Source organism: Heliangelus exortis, chromosome 1 (assembly GCF_036169615.1).
Source record: "Heliangelus exortis chromosome 1, bHelExo1.hap1, whole genome shotgun sequence".
Classification (NCBI taxonomy): domain Eukaryota; kingdom Metazoa; phylum Chordata; class Aves; order Apodiformes; family Trochilidae; genus Heliangelus; species Heliangelus exortis.
In genome coordinates, this window is record NC_092422.1 from 14226167 (window position 1) to 14243757 (window position 17591).

The 17591-nt window shown below is 35.8% G+C and overlaps 1 protein-coding gene across 2 annotated transcripts in view; it reads left to right on the top strand.

Moving 5' to 3' along the window:
- The window catches only part of DYNC2H1 (dynein cytoplasmic 2 heavy chain 1), a 147670-nt gene that overhangs the window by 72631 nt on the left and 57448 nt on the right, over window positions 1–17591 (top strand). For both annotated transcript variants that reach the window (XM_071734517.1, XM_071734525.1), the window contains exons 71-78: window positions 2780–2845; window positions 5576–5626; window positions 7736–7813; window positions 9012–9143; window positions 11298–11370; window positions 12149–12309; window positions 14047–14172; window positions 16508–16618. In XM_071734517.1, the coding sequence (XP_071590618.1) occupies window positions 2780–2845; window positions 5576–5626; window positions 7736–7813; window positions 9012–9143; window positions 11298–11370; window positions 12149–12309; window positions 14047–14172; window positions 16508–16618 (798 nt within the window). The remainder of the gene's footprint in view (window positions 1–2779; window positions 2846–5575; window positions 5627–7735; window positions 7814–9011; window positions 9144–11297; window positions 11371–12148; window positions 12310–14046; window positions 14173–16507; window positions 16619–17591) is intronic.

A 17591-nucleotide genomic window follows, 5' to 3' on the forward strand; every position in this document is an offset into this window, starting at 1 on the left:
GGAAAAAATAACTTGCAATATTCAACATGAAAAATAAGGACTACAAATTACTATATGACAGAGTTAAGATAGTCTCCAATTTCAATTCCATTTGAGCAGTCTTATTCCATTCTCTTTTGGTTTTAGCATTTTTAAGCATGATTGTATGACCTTGGTATCATGATAAGGTTTTATGTGATTTTTTTTTTCTTTTTTAAAAAAGGAGCAAATAAAAGCCATTGTAATATGCTCCTTTCTCTTTTCATATCCTACCCCAAATGTCTATGGCTTGCTTGTTTCTGTCAGTTCCCCTGTTCCTCTGTATAAAGTTCTCAATGCATTTGTTGTTTCCTCAGTTTTAATCAGGTGGCTTTTCTCTTGTTGCTTTCCTGGTTACCCTAGCATAGAAAGAGGACGGTGTAGACTTCAGCCATTCTGTGTTGGTTGTTTTCAGTTTCATATGTTCATGGATGTGTTTTATTTATCAGTACAAAGAGAACTATAGTGCTTTGCACAGTTTGACCATGATTCCTAGATGGGGCCTGTTTGCCCTCCAGTCCTACCCCTGTATTAAAACTAATAGTAAATAAATGCAAAAATAAAATATAATGTTCTTTATTTGCTTTAATTTTATCCTTACAGATACTTTGTACCATATGGGGTTGTAATTGAAAGAATTAATAAAATGAAACTATTTAAAACAGCAAACAACAACTTTATATGTCAATGTCAACAGTGATACAAATTATACAGAGTTTGTTGTGGCTGCTATTAGGCATTTTTATAGTTACCCAAATACAGTTTGAAACAGCTGTGGCTTAAATGAATCAAGTTATATATAGCCTCTTGGTAATTTGCAAGGTCAGTCATTCCAAGAGCAATTAAAACTAGGAAGGATGTGGTTTCTGAGACATGTATGTCCCTTTTTTCAGTCATCCATTATTCTGAATCCCAATCGAACTTACCAAAGATGATGACCATCTTGAACACCCTTACTCCATGTTTTTGTTCTGTGTTGTTATTATATGTCTGTTCCTGCACTTACATGTCAGGTTGGTAAAAAAGCATCTATTTAAGAAAACAATAGAAAGAAAACAAAAATAATTTATCCTCTAATGTAATTTTGGCCTAGAAAGAGAGACATTGAGATGAGAAAGCCAATGTAGGTCAAACAGTTCATCTTACAGCACCCATGTAGTATTTCCTAGACTGTGTTTTCAGATACATGGTCCTGTCCCATGCAATTTATTTTTCAGTAGCATCCTTGGTAATTTAGTATTGTTCAGAGTGGTAATTCTCTAAAGCTAAGGACGACCAGACTGTCATTTTGAGGTACACTTGAGGCATATTTGTGAGAAGCCAAGCTGTGGAAAATTCAAACATTATTGTCAAGAATAGTATTGATTTCTATAGGGGTGCATGTGTGTTGTGTTTGTGAGCTGGCTGAGATGGCTGTGCACTGCAGACTTTACCCAGTTCCTTGCATCGTTGGTTTCTGTTTTGTTCTTCCCTTTCATCTGTACTTTATGCTTTTTACTTATGTTTGACTTTTTTGAAAGGAATCATAGAATATTGGGTAGGAAGGGACCTCAAGGATCATCTGGTCCACCAACCAGATGAATTAGGTTATGTGTCATTAAGTCACTACTATGGTCTTATATTGTTTATATGAGATGTCTCGAGCTGAGACTTAACAATTTCCAAAGTGGGGGAATCCACCACTTCCCCTGGGAGACCATTCCAATGTCTGACTGTGCTTACTGTGAAGTTTTTTCCTTTTGTGTTCAATTGGAATCTCACCAGGAGCATCTTGTGCCCATTACACCTCGTCTTATCCATGTGATTCCTTGTAAATAGGGAGTCTCCATCTTCTCTGTAGCTGCCCCTTAAGTACTGGAACATGGTAATAAGGTCTCCTCTAAGCCTTCTCTTCTCAAGGCTGATTAACCCAGTCTTCTCAGCCTCTCTTCATATGGCAGGTGTTCTAGTCCTCTGAAAAAAAGATGTATCCCTTCCTTATGCTTACTTAAAATTTTACTGAAAGAAAATACGTGTATACCTCCTATTGTCTATAAATTTGATCTTCCATATTAAAGCCAGACTTTGAAAATTGGAGGCCTCTTTTGAGGTTTCTGAGTGCTCTTGATTTTCCAGAGTACCCTCTTGATTTTCCAGAGTACCAACTTCCAGTTTTTCATGTTGACTTCATTACATAGTAGTAATGAAAGGCATTACATAGTAGTAATGAAGTGCATTTCCAGCACAGCTTTGTTAAGACACATCTGTGAAGTTTTCTGTGTGTGGAGATAGGAATCCCAGTTTTAACATGCCAATAGTCTTTTAAAAATTATTGTCCTGAATGTTTTCATGGTTTAATCCATGGCTGCAGTAAACTCTTATTCATGGTTGACTGCTGCAGTGCTAGGAGACTGGTTGAAATTCAAGTGATACAACAGACCTAGGAAAAAGTCAAAAGGTTACAGCTGTTAAAAAATTGCTGTAAGATTTCAAGCATTTCCTATGCATAGCTTAAGAAAATGTAGTTTTTAGTATGCTTTCTTTGCTGCAAGTACCTGCTTTTTCTTCTTCACTTGAGATTAGATGGAATTAGATACAGAGTTTGTGTTAGTGTTTATCTATAAATTGCAGAGATATGTAGAATTTTGAATTAGGTTATGTGTCATTAAGTCACTACTATGGAATTAGAGGTGTCTTACTAATGAAATGGTGTTACTTATATAAAAGCAGAAAGGTTTCTCTCAATAAATATATAAATACATTTTTACTGCTTTTATTTCAGGCTGATCAGCTAATGTTTGCTCTGCATTTTGTACGAGGAATGCACCCTGAACTTTTCCAAGAGAATGTAAGTGATAGAGGAGAAAATCCCCGTATTTACATAAACTTAATATGATTAGTAAATAAGAAGATAAAAGTTTCTGTCACCAAATGCAGGTCTAAATGCTTTAGATTATATGCTACTGTTTTTCTATGATATTTACTTTTGGATGCCAACATTATATTTATTAGAGTCAAATTCAAGATTACTATGAGAAAGGTAGATAAATGGTTGTCTTTTGAATAAGAGTCCAAAAAAGATGTTTATGGAGGGTTCTTATAGTTCTTTTCAGGCACTGTGTCAGTGTTTCCCATCACCATGTGGCTGGACATTTATCCAGCCTTCCAGTTAAATATGATATTCCTTTATAAGTAAAGTGATGGATACACATCTGTTACACTCTGACCAAGGGTTGCTTGCAAGCTACGGAAAAATAAAGTAGAAGTTTGATTCTGCAATATGCGGCTGAAGATACTTAAAGCAAAGACTCTTCCTGAAAGGTGAAGCAATGAAGTCACCTTTTGTGCATTTAAGCCATTGATTCTTCAATGTCTAAAAAGTCTCTGGACCAGTGATAATTAATTGCCTTATTTGCATCAGCATCTTAAGGAGTGCACAGGACAGAGAATGCTCTTCTTGTGTGTTGTTCTCTGGCCACATAAGTATGGGATTCTTTGCACCATAGTTGCCTGTCTTTGAGAAGAGTCATGAACTCATCCAGGAATAGTTTTATCATTTTGGTAGCATAGTGGGAGGCAGCTGATACAGGTTCAAACCACATTTAATAAAAATGTCTGTCCGTTCAGTTTGTAGGGAAGTGCTGCATTATTAGCATATTCACAAAAAATTGAGAGACGTCCTGCGACAGTTTAGGCAGTGGTCTGAATGAGACCTAATCTGGAAATGCTTCATTTATGGGGAATTTACTTATTGATTATAGACTACCCCATTCCCATCAAAATTACAGCAGAGCTTAAGTACTGCAAATCCTAATTTCTATTAGGCAGAACACATCTCAGCAATGGCATGGTCCTCTCTTTGGGTGTTAGACAATGCTTTTGCCCAGTGTAGAGGTTCATAGAGAATTTGAACATTTCTGGTACAATGGTGCTTTTAGTGGTGATTGAATTGGTAAATAAAATGTAAACACCTGCTAAAATTCATCTGAGCAGGTTATCCTAGACTTAGTAGGAGGCAGGAAAAAAAACAAACCTGACCTGTCAAAGATTCAATTAGTTTCATCATAAATGCATTTTGTGAGATAGGTCAGATGGTTTACTGCTAAAATGGCTTCATTCTCTCCACTGCCCTTACAGGCAGACTAGATCAGCTGACTGAGAAGTAGATGCCAAAGTTATAGTTGCTGACAATATGCTGAAATTTATCCTATAAAGTGCATGCAGTGTAACAATATGCACTATTGACTCAATACAATTGCTTAAATATAGATGATTAAAAACCCTGTCTCCCATTGCTGATTAATGTGAGTCAGAACACATTTAATAATTTAAAATACCTACATGAAATAGAGAGAAAGCTATTACTTTCTGTACCAGAAGCTGCTGACAATGGCAGTAGATAGTTTGCTAGAGAACCATCCACTATAGGATGAAAGGTAAAAGTCAGGTTATGTATTTGAAGGAAGCAATGGAACTTGATTAAACGAAGGACGTGGGTTTAGGATACAAGATTTAAGAAGTGTTGGTTAAAACTTTCTGATGTCTTTCAGCAGTGAAGCTGCCTTATAACTCCAAATGTTTTTTTGGCAGTGGCATGCCCTGGCTACTCTAAATTATTAGTACTTTCCTACTTCATGTTTATTATATTTTTACAGCTTCTGAAATATCTTGCTTTATCTTTCTAGTTCTTGAGTTTATGAAGACAGCAACTTGCAAATAGTTTTCTGACTAACTTAAAGCCTGGCAGCCCAAGCTTCTTAAGTATTTCTAAGTACTGCTTTATGTGTTAGTTGCAATTGTTTAACATACATTTCCAGCAGCTATTAGAGCTCCTAATCAGCTTAATCTTGGTTACATATAGTGCACTTTCCTGTAGTATATGAATCTCAAGAATTAAACCAGGCAAATAATAGCAGTATTTTTTTTTTTTTTTTCACTTTTGTAAAATGTAGAAGTTATTGATGCAATTGCTAAGAAAAGCATGCTGGTGCCAAGTATTTATTGAGGAAAATGAAGCTGGAGTGGTTATTCTTTCAAAGTTATTTCTTTTCAAGCTTTTAGTGTGATGAGGATAGAAGCTGCGTATTACACTGCTAGAGAATTTATTATTCTACATCCTTGTCCCAAAAGAGTTCAACCTTCAGCACTTAACAATTTTTTGCATAGTAATGGGAAATTTATAGTACAGCTTCATATTGCTATAGAATTCCTTGGCTCTTTCTGAATCCATGTTTCTGGGGTATCTTTACATGTCTCTCCATATTATATTTTTTGCTTTTCTTTAACAAAAATATTACATGATTTCTGGTTTTCAATCTGAGGAGCCTCTGTAATTTTCTGTGCAAGTGCGTTTTCTTTCTAACTGGGAGAGGACTATCAGTATATCAGTTTGTAATTGAAAGAGCTGTTTCAAGACTCAGCTGGAGTTACCCAGAGTTTTAAAAATGTCTTGTAATTGTTTCAGAATCCTGGCTTTAATTTATTTATCTTCCTGTTTTGCTTAGCTGCTACTACATAATAATCTATGTTATTAAAGATGTATTGTGATTTATCTGAGTTGTTAATTTATTCCTCCTAGGAATGGGAGACTTTTACAGGTGTGGTCATTGGAGATACCATAAGAAAATCAGTAAGCTACATTTATTTGTGTATTTTGAAATAAAGAACATTTCTTAAGTCCTAAAAAGTTAATATTATATTCTTATGCTATATTGTTTAATTATTATATTAAAACAGTAAAGTGACAAGTAACTTTCATTCAGTAATATAAAAATATAAAAAACTTTGCACATGACACGTTTCGAATTTGAATAACTTTTTGCCTTTGTTGCCTTTTTTTTTTTTCTTCTCAGGAGTACAATTGTTTTTCAGTGGTATCTTTGAGAAGGCTTTAAGTCCTCTTCTGTGTTTCTTCACTGTTTCTGAATCCTTCTTTCTCCTGGTATCACATGAGTTGTACTTTTTGCATGAATTTATGGAACTGTTCACACACTTTACTTACTTTGACATGCTTTTTATCCCAGCAATGTTCTACATCTAAAAATGTATTTATATATTTTCCTAGGTGACAGACCCAGCTTAAGAAGCCCCTGTTGCATTCCTGACTAATCTGCTGTAGTTACTAAGTGCCTCTCAATTCTATTAGATCTGCATACTTTCAAAATAACCTTTCAATAGAAAGGAGTACAGGAAAAGAGCTAAGATGCCCATAGTTCTATGTGCTATAGCCTTTCTTTGAACCCAATATTTTAGCAAAGGCTTGAAAGGTGTTTTTAGGAAACAGAAGCCCAGTCAGGAATCATGACCTCAGTCTTTGCCTCTTTTTTGCTAATCTCCTCCTTCATTCAGGTTCAGGCCAGCTGATTTCCCTCAGTCCTGGCTGCAGCTTTCATCATTCACAGTTACTTCTAACCAGTAGCCTAGTTTAGATATCATGGTATCTTGTATGTCCAGTGGTACAAGACAAGGACCAGTATGAATGCTTTAATTTTAGAATATCCATTACACAAATTGTGCTCACCTGAATGCTGACAGAAAGGTCAGATCACTTAAAACACAATGTATTACTCAGGCTTTCTTAGGTAGCTGGTTTCTAAAAATATCCTTAAATTCCCAGTTTCTTCAGCCTTTAGATGACTTTCTTCAGGTTTTTGCAATTCTGTGTGAATATAGAAGTCCCTCTTCATCTCTCGTCTTAATAATTCAAAAAATGTCAATGAACTTGTGGTTTTCAAGTATTTTCTTGCTGTAGGTAATTTTGAACCTTTGTGAGATCAGATTGTTTAATGGATTGTTTAATTGTTTAATTCCATTGTTTAATGGAATCTAACACCAATCTTACCTTTACTTCTAACACAAAATTCATAGATTTTGGAAAGATTGTAGACATACATCATTCAACCCCAGTTCTAACTGGAGTGTATTTTGCAGACCCATCTTCAGTAAATCCCTACAGTTGCTTCTGAGTTTCCTGCTTCTTTCTCAGACTATGTAACTCATGGATGAAACATCTTTTCACAAGAAAGCTTTCCTTTTTTTTTTCCTTTTTTTTCTGCTGAAGATTTAAGATTACTCTTAAAGTTGCTTGGTTGTTGAGAGATCCAGATGAATTGCCATACAGAAACTGTCAGACCATTTAATGGATACTGAAAACTTTTTAATAAAAAATGATACAGTGAATGCAGAGATTCCATTGGAGCTTATGTTATGTGGTTCATCCTTGTAAGTTCCTCCATCCCCAGCATTTTAGGTAGCACTGTGGCCAAACTTCACCAGTGCAGAGATGTCCAGAAGTTATCCTTTGCCTAGTGAATTACTCCAGAGTTGTCCTTTCTGTGAAATACCACCTTAATTACTGCAAAAATGTGTACTGGATCTGGTTTTTAAAGTCAGTTGCTCAGAGTGCATATGCAAATATCCAGTCGTTTGGGTAACTTGTTTTGAATGGAAACAAAAACTACTTAGAATTCAGTGTGTCATACAGTTACTCTAAATGATAAAATATTTTCAGTCTCAAGGGGTGAAGCAAATGTTAATGTCAGCAGTGTATCCTAAATGTAAATCATCAGTGGCTTTTGGTTTGTTATGCCATTTATGAACTTAGCAAAAGACCACAGGAAGATTGCTGTTGTGAATGTTATTTTTATTAAAAACATGGGGTTTGCAGTCTTATTACAGGATGCAGTATTTCACAAAAATTTGTGTAACTTGTTTCTGTAACATAACTTACTTCAATCAGGATTCACAAAGAAGTGCTCGTGACCAGATTCCCTCTTGGATAGAACAGGACCGAGCCTGGGCTGTAGCATCTTTGAAGGTATACCTCATGTGATGGTGTGAGTTTAACTTAAATAGCCCTTGACTGTAGCAACTAGTCATTTGTACCTGAATACTCAGATATTTACTTGCTAGCATGAAATATTTTGTTATTTTAAACTGTTCATTCCAGAAACTGTGGCTTAATATATTCCCACTGGAAAAAAACAACTGGGTTTTTTGAAAATGTCATCTCATTTTCCTGAGGTTTTTCAAGTACATCTCTGCCCCATCTAACAAGGAATTCCAATTAGTGTGAATGAATATATTTTACTGAGATCAGAATATACTATAAGCATACGCAAGTTACTACAATTTCTAGAGACAGAAAAATGCACGCGAAAAAATGCAAAGAATGTTTCATGTTCCTCCAATGTAATAACTTTCACAAACCACTTAATATTTTATTAAAAGCCAGAAACCTAATTGAAAAACTGGTTTTCTCCTTTTTAGATTTCTGTGCACATCTTTAAAGTTATTTTAAAGTTTTTGATATCTCATATCAAGAAATTTCAAACTAAAAAAAACCCCAACTCTTTCTTGCTTTGATTCATCCTGCAATAGTCAGTGCTGAAGTCCTCTGATCTTGAGGGGAATGGAATGATAATACTCGTAGTTAAAATTCTGTTTTAGGCCCTTCTCCTCCTGCATGTAGCTCAGCAGCCAGGAGGAAAAACTTGACTGATCTTTGGCAAGGACTGTTGCTGCTAAATCCAGATTTCATTATTTTTCATTTCTCTTAACCAGGGATCAGAAACAATTGCAATAATGGTGTAGCAAGCATGATTGTTAGGGGTTTAAAAAAATAACCAAGCAACCGAGCAAGCAAACAAAGGAGGTAAGTGGTGGATCAGTAAGGTTTACAGATAGAAAAAGAATCTGGTCATGATTGAAGGAAAGGACTACAGTAAATTGTGCCCAGGGTTTAAAACAAAGAACTTAGAAGTCCAAAAAGAAAAATATTGAGCAATTACAGACTTGGCATTTTCAGGGAATAGGTGAACAAATGTTTAATCTTAAAACTTGTCCTTTTATTCTTTACCTCTGAGGATAAAGTTGAGTTTATATGAGGATAAGTTGTGAAATGTACAAGTATTTATGGACTTGGGGTCCTACTGGTATTTGGAAATTAATTAAAACATAATATGTCCAAATGGCTATTCTTCATTATTTTTAAATATGCATTCTTTACTTTGTAGATTGCTCTCCCAGTTCTCTATCAGACACTTTGCTTTGAAGATGAAGGTCTGTGGCATACTTTTTCTCAGAGTTCTGTCTGTGAACAAGACTTTCCTGCTAATATTGTAAAGCGAATTTCCTTATTTCAGCAGGTACTGTGTCATATTAATTATTTAAGAATAACTGTAAGTTCAGTATTGAAAGGAAGTTTTAAATCTTGGAAATTTAGGCTTCGGGTCTCATTCAGTTACAATCAGTAAGAGTATCTATGCTGTCTTTCAACTTAACTAGTTTATTTCTTCCAAGGATCTTTTTTCTATAATACATGGTGAGTACTCTCTAAACTGAGTCCTGTTTGTGTTGCTTATTAACTCCATTGAGCATACCCTGTAAGATAGCCAGCTCTTTTTATTCTGCACAGAATTCATTTTATGAATATGTATATAAAGATTCTTTCATAGCTGCTTTGTTTCTGCAGAATTTGTAAGTTTGTTGAGCATTATTTATTTAGTTCATCATTAAAAGCGCAAACTCACGCATCAGAAAAACAGAAAACACAGTATCAGCCACTGCTTTTTTAGAGTAGTAGTAATTAAATAGAATTCTTTTCTGAAATCTTAATAAATAAAGCATCATAAAAACTGGAGAGGCAAGTTTTTTCCTCCACCCAAGAATCCTTCTCATGTGGAAGAGAAAAATGTCATCCCTCTTGTGTTTATGAAAAAAGGGATGTCATTAGTTACTTTCAAATTGTGCTGTCATTTTTCATTTGTTGTCACTTAATGTAAAATGAAGGCTTGTCCAAAGAAGGGATGAAGTGCAAAACAACGTAGTTTCGTGTTTGTTGGTTCTTAGGGGCCCTCTATTTGGAGTTTTGATGGAGGAGAATTTCTAAAGCAGAATGCATGGAATTTAGGAAAAAAACAATTTGGAAAGGATTTGTTTGATTTGATGAATGCAGAACAGTTCTTCTGTGTGCAATGTATTGCCATCAAAATTCTGTATTTATAGGAAAGCAAATCTGAAGTGATCAGCACAGTGGCATCCTGGCCTGTATCAGGAACAGTGTGGGCAGCAGGTCCAGGGAAGGGATTCTGCCCCTGTGCTCAGCGCTGGTGAGGCCACAGCTTGAGTCCTGTGTCCAGTTCCTGGCCCCTCAGTTCAGGAAGGAGATTGAGGTGCTGGAGCAGGTCCAGAGAAGAGCAAGGAGGCTGTGAAGGGATCCAGCACAAGTGCTGTGAGGAAGGGCTGAGGGAGCTGGGGGTGTTCAGTCTGGAGAAGAGGAGGCTCAGGGGAGACCTCATCACTCTCTGCAACTCCCTGAAAGGAGGGTGTAGCCGCGGGGCGGGGGGGGGGGGTTGGTCTCTTTTCCCAGGCAGGTGCCAGTAAGAGAAGAAGGCATGGGCTTAAGCTCTGTCAGGGAATGTTTAGGTTAGATATCAGGAAAAAATTCTTTACAGAAAGGGTAATTGGAAAGGGACATTGGAATGGGCTGCCCAGGGAGGTGTTGGATTCTCTGTCCCTCAAGGTCTGTAAGAAGAGACTGAATGTGGCACTCAGTGTCATGGTCTGGTAACCACAGTGGTAGTGGATTAAGGGTTGGACTTGATGGTCTCAGAGGTCCTTTCCAACCTGCATGATTCTGTGATTTGCAGGAATTTAATTGAGAAAGAAGTAGCTGGTGCAGAAATTGGTCATTTAATTTGTATCTGAATTATTAGCTGTTCATGATTTGTAGTGTTTGAAAAAGAATAAAAGCTTCTGCAGAACTATAAGATTTGACAGTCACAGTGTCTAAGAAAAAGAAATTAGATGTAAAACCCTAGATATGTGCCTAAACAATCAGTTTCAAAACTGATTATTTAACTGTATTAGTTCACTGAAATCAGAAACACTGTATTCCAGTTAGGAAGTTGCAACTGCAGTACATGTATAGAATTTTGATTATGAGTTTAAAGCTAAGTTTGCTTTCTTTCTTTCTGGCTACTCACATAGCTACTTTTTTTATACAGAACAAAGTAAAAAATATCTAAGTAACAAATAGAGCTTAGATGTAGATCTAGCTTCTTAGTCTATTAATAGGGCAAGCTGCTTACTAAAGAGAAATTACATTAGATTATCTGGAAAAAGAATGAGCAGATAGGTGTTTATATTCAGAGCAAATAACTTTGTTCAAAAGAGTTTAAAGTATTCAGAACAGAAGTTCAAAATTAAAGAATTCAGCCTTCTTTAAAAGAGGCCTGCTTTTAAAATTGTCACAATGTATTGTCTTAGCCTGATCTCCCCTGAATATATTTTATTTTCAGGTACTTGTGGTCCAGGCTGTCCGACCAGACAGGCTGCAGAGTGCCATGGCTCTATTTGCATGTAAAACCCTAGGTAAGTTAATTTTTTGCTAGGGTGTTTTCACACAAAAATTTAATATATTTAATCCTATGTTTATCTTATTTTGTAGTTCTTACAGAATCCCTAAGTTTTAGGATTTGATAATACTCTATAAATGCATTTTCTGATTTTGTTCTTGCAGCCCAGGATAATTTTCTCATTGCATTTAACACTTCACTGTTTATGGTCCAGTCTAAAGATGCATTGAAAGTCTGTGGTTTCCACTGTTTAACTTTATGATACAATTACATATATAGCTTTGGGCTCATGTATAAATGCCTTGCCTGTATTAAATCAACATTCTAAACATTTAAGTTTTATATTAAAGCAAATCATAGGCTAAAGTAATTGTAGTACCAGGAACTGAGTGAAGTCAGTCTAATATGTAAGGTCCTCAGAACAATACAGCAGTGAAGTTCTATATGAGTTCAGACATGTTGAAATTAGTTTCAGCAAATAAACTGGCTTCTCATATTCTTATATTCCATATCTTCTCTTCTTTTGTGTTTTATTGGAGACTTCACTGTAAATAAAATCTGCAGTTCATATTAGTTAAGCTGGGAGTACAAGCAATATATTGCTGCTTATATAATTTTCTTATCAGTATAGGGTGCCTTCAACCTGCATATTGTAAGGATTTATTTTTCTCATTGTATGCCAGTTTTATGGTCATACCTTAACAAAACTTTGACAGAGATATTATCCCTGACATGGTTAATAAAGCACTTCATACTATATAGTCACTTTATATCCTTAATAATTATAATTTTAGGAATAAAAGAACTATCTCCACTGCCTCTGAATTTGAAACGTCTGTATAAAGAGACTCTGGAAATTGAGCCCATTTTGATAATAATTTCTCCTGGTGCTGATCCTTCTCAAGAATTGCAAGAACTTGCCAGTGTTGAACGAAATACTGAGTGCTACCATCAGGTCAGTCTTAGATAAGCATAATGATTAAGAACAACAATGTGTAAAATTTTACAGCAGTAGTATCTGATTTACCCTGTTTTTCTAAGGAAATTAGTATGTAAAAGCATATTTTGGTGTCTGTGTTCTTTCCTCCTGTGTCGCCACTGTCAAAATGAGTTGTAAGAGGCAGAATTAGTGATCCTCACAGAAGCAGAATCCATGAGTGGCATTACTTGGAGAAAAGAGAAATTACAAGATAGATAGAAGAGGGCAATTCTTATACATGCGGAAAAATCATCTTTTTAAAAAGTGTGCAGTAATCAAAATATGAATGAAACCCTCTGAAAGCTAGAGTTCAAAATTTCCTCGTTATAGGATTTGCATATTTATTTCTACAACAAAGGACAAAAATTGATGTTATGGATACTTACGTGTTTTATGAAATTCTATAAATTTTTTAGAGAAATCTTATGATTTAATGTTAAATTAATTGTTGATATGATTCTCTGAAGAGAACTCTCATATTGCAAGTCTTTAAAAAGTGTTTAAGAGTTACCATATGGAAAAAAAGCTGTCAGATTTTAGGAATAGTCATAGAGCACTGAAATTATTTGCCTAGCCAAAATAACAGTTGGTTTTTGTCATGGTATACAACTTCTTCCCTGTTTTGCACTGAACAGTAAACTGAACAGGGTGACAATAATTCCCCTTGAATAGACCTTAATTAGAAATTGTAATGTTAAGAACTTGCTTTGTCTATGTCTCTTGCAAAATTGGGTCTATGCAGAGGTGTTGATACAGCTTTTCTTTGTCTTTAAGTACAAATTTATTGTAGCTGTTAAATTCATTGAATAACCTAGGTTGGAAGGGACTTTTGGAGATCATTTACCTCAGCCCCTGCTCAGAGAGGGGAGGTCCCTATTCCAAGGATGCTTGCAGGTTCAAGAGACCTGGAAGGGCTGAGTATGAGCTACGGAAGACTGCAGCCACCTTAGACTAAAAGGGCATAGAGTATCTCAACCTTGTCCCTGTACTTTGTCACTGTGTGCCCTGCCTGACTGAGCAATAGCCTCACAACTCTCTTTAGCCTTCTTTGGCTGACAGGAACCTTACAGAACTCAACAAAGGCAAAGTCCTGCTTCTGGAAAGCAAGAAACCCTTGCAATGATACAGGCGATTTATCTGAAAATTCAATTTTGGATCTTTGTACTTTCCTTTGAAGACTGAAATATTTTAGCAGCAATATGTTACTGTAAAAAATGATAAGATTTAGGCTATTTATATTTTCCAGTTGGAAGGAGAGCAGCCATAGTTTTTTACTCGTTTTAATACAAAATTGAATGTTTCTTTTCAAAGGAAGTACTCATAACTTACAGTCAAAAGAAAACTTATTCTCATTTATCTCTTGTTTTCATTGGATCAGCCTTTCTGAAGTAGTACAGTTTATTCATTTATATTTAAATTACTTTCAGGTTCCCAGGGAATAGCATCACTGTCACCAAGTGATGTATATTTTTTTCATAAAAAGGCTATGTGATACTGCTTCTTAAGAAACTCTACTTAGATAAATTGCAAAGAAAAAGTTATGTTTTTCTTAATTTTCCTCCTAGTTTAGTAGCCATCACATTAGAGAAGACTCTGGTTATGTTTAGCACGTCTTCTGTTTTACATATGCACTTTAACTTCAAAACACTATTATGTATTTAGCTGTTAAATCAGGTGTGATAAATTCTGATACTACTGTGTTTGTAATTTCAGATTGCAATGGGCCAAGGCCAAGCTGACCTGGCAATTCAAACTTTAAAAGAATGTGCACGCAATGGAGAATGGCTGTGTCTAAAGAACCTACATCTTGTTACATCTTGGCTTCCTGTACTGGAAAAAGTGAGAGTAACTAGAGAAAAATGGATTTGAAGCTAGACAAAATTACTGTGCAACATTTCTGAAGCATTTCAGGCATTTCCATGGTGTTGTTAAAAGTTTTAAAAATATAAAAACAAAACTTTGCAGTTTTCTCAATCATGAATAAGGTGAAACACTTGAGATCTAAGCTGCTCTTTCCTTTTTGTGAACACTTTAATTGTCATACAATGCAGAGTATTTCTGCAACAGTTAGTGATAAAAATGCTCCTGTTACAACTTCTGGTACTCTAAAGTTTACTGCCTATGTTTGCTCACTCTGAATCTATGTATACTTAATTACTTTTTAATTTTTTTTTTCAGTTCCAGAACTTTCTTTTCAGTAGTTCTTTTTTGTTAAATGTAACTTGCGTCTGAGTCACGAAGAGGTTTTTGCTAATTTGAAATTGGGATGTCTAATGCTTTATAGAAACACACATGGACTTATGGCAAGTAAAATCATTATCTTGCTAACTAAATCAGAGTGGCTGCACATGTATATTGCTGTGAAATCCACAAAACAAATTAACTCCAAAAAGAGAAGTGGAGAATTCCTGTCAACACTAACTACAATCTTACTGGACACAGCTTGCCGTCTGTCTCCTGTCTGGCAAAGACCATGGGCCTTTAACATTCTTACAACATATTTTGAAAAAGTAGAGCTAGAAAACATCTATATGTGTCATCTAGTCTGAATGTGATAGTGAAGAGTAAGGAAGTATTTGTAGGTTCTTACTAATTTTAAAATTTCAGACCTTGTTAGTATTATAATATAGATACATATCAGAAGTTTCTTCCTCTTTCACAGGAATATAATACTGAATGTGTTAAACTTCAAGATGAGCTTAATTTAGACTGAGATTTGCTGCTGTTTGACTCAGCACATCCACTTGTCTGTTTTGCATACCATTAGCAAGTGTGAGGCAATATAATTCATGTTTGAACATGCTCTTAAGAGAGAACTGCCTATTTATAATTCAGTTCATCCAGGTACATAAATTTAGTTCTCACATTTTTTCAATTTGAGAAGATGAAATCTGTCTTTTGGTCAATGTGAACTTCATCAATATGAAGGTGATAACTTCTCCGCTTGAAACTGACTGCTCTTAGCTGTTGTCTAGCCAGACAGAATGTATCAAAGGATGCATGCTGCAGATAATTGCACTTGAAGCAGTATGTAAATTATCTTGTTTTCTTTTCTTAAATCTCCTTCTTTTAAGGCATCGTTTTTAGTTTGTCATTTTGTGGATCATCTTAGTTTGTCTCTTAGTTTGTCTCCCATAACATCCTCATAGACAAGCTGGTTAAATACAGACCTGATTTTACCACAGTGAAGTAAACTGGAAAATGACCTAACTGCATGGCTTTAAAGGTTGTTGTCAGTGGCAGAAAAGTCCAGCTTATCTCCAGTTCTCAGTGGTGTGCTCCAGGTGTTGATACTGTGACCAACATTGTTTAGCATTTTTATTAATGAGGTTAATGATGGGACAGAGTGCATCCTTGGCAAGTGTTGATGATACAAAACTGGGAGAAGTGACAGATAAAGCAGATGGGCAGGCTTTCAATCAGGACCTTGATAGACTGGAGAAGTAGGCTTACAAGAACCTTAAACTCAGCAAAGGGGAATGCCAAGTGCTTCCCACGGGAAGGAATAACTCCAGGCATCCATACAGTATGGGGCTAACGGGCTGCAAAACAGCTTAGCAAAAAAGACCTGGGAGTCCTGGTAGATGAGAAGTTGACTATGAGCCAGCAATATGCCCTTGTGGCAAAAAAGGCCAATGGCCTCCTGTCCTGTCAGTGTTTTCAGCAGGTCAAGGGAGATGATCCTTCTCACCTGGTCAGCCCTGGTGAGACACATTGGGAAGTGCTGTGTCCAGTTCTGGGCTGCGTAGTGCAAGAGAGGAGTGGGCATACTGGGTCTGGTCCAGTAAAGGACTAGTAAGTAAAGGTGATGTGTCGACTACAGTGTGTGTCATATAAGGAGAGACTGGGAGAACTGGGACTCTTCAGCCTGGGGAAGAGAAACCATGGGGGAAATCTTATTATTTAGTGTGTAATGGCTGATGGAAGGAGTAAAGGAGAGAGAGACAGACTCCACTCCGTTGTGTCCTGTGTCAGGACAAGAGACCATGGGCACAAACTGAAATACAGGAGATGCCATTTAAATATAAGAGAATTTTTTTTATTTATTTTGAAGGTTGTCAAAAACTGGAACTAACTTTCCAATTTAAGGCATTATAATTTTGTAGATACTGTTCTGCACATGAAGGGAAAAAAACCCTGAAACCTACTTTAATGTGTAACATCTCTTTAACAGGAACTGAATACATTACAGCCTCAACCAAATTTTCGTCTTTGGCTTACTACTGAAGTTCATCCAAAATTTACTCCAATTTTACTTCAATCAAGTCTGAAAATCACTTGTGAAGTAAGATCTGTTTTTAAAGCTTTTATTGCATGTTTACAATTAATGAACTTGGGTGTATAGTAAACTTTATGTTTAGTTAGAATAAAATTTGACCAATGTGGGCTGTTGACATAGTTGTTTTTGCTTTATATTTCAATTTGATCTAGTAGATAAAATACTATGAATTCACCTTGAAGGATTTTCACTCAGCATTTGTAATGTCTATAGAAATTTGCATGCACTGTTTTTTAAAGGGGAGGTTTGTAAAATTTCTTTCCAGATATTTTTTTTCCAGTTCAAAGTCAGAAGCAAAAATAAATTTACGTGGGGGAAGTATTTGTTCTGTTTTGTGCTCCAAATGATTTTATGCTTTTAATCAGTGTATCTCAAAAGCAAAAACCTATATGGCTGCTGGTATGAAAAACAAGAAGTTCCACCTTGATGAATGTCCTCATCTAAAGATCACATAATCTAACTTTCTCTTCCTTATTTTTCATTTTGGCCCCATAGTTTTATGTTCACTTGATCCTTTTAACAAAAATGGCTCCCCTTCCATACAGCAGAGCATACAGTTAAAAGCTTTTATGAAAACTTGAGTACTTTGCTTTCAAGATGGCACCAGCCTTAGGAATGGCTGGGACCATGCTCCTCCAACTCCTTGGAAAGTCCTGCAATCATTACTGCAATTATGGGTTAATACCCACTGTGGAAATCATGGATAGGAGTGCTACTAACTCTTCTGTTGGTTGTAGAGATTTTGCCTATAGCTGAACCAAGAAGCTGTGACCTTTTAGATTCCCATGTTGCTGACCTAAGAAACCAAAATTGTTACAGTTTTATGTTGACTGCAGGTATTTTAAAACTTCTGAGGTATCTTTTTGTTTATATTTAGATCTTCAGTGGTATAGGAACCACAGGACTGTGTAGGATTGTCACTTTTCTTTCATATTCTTGAGGTTATTATTTCCACTGTTTTTGGATAGGTAGGAATTTT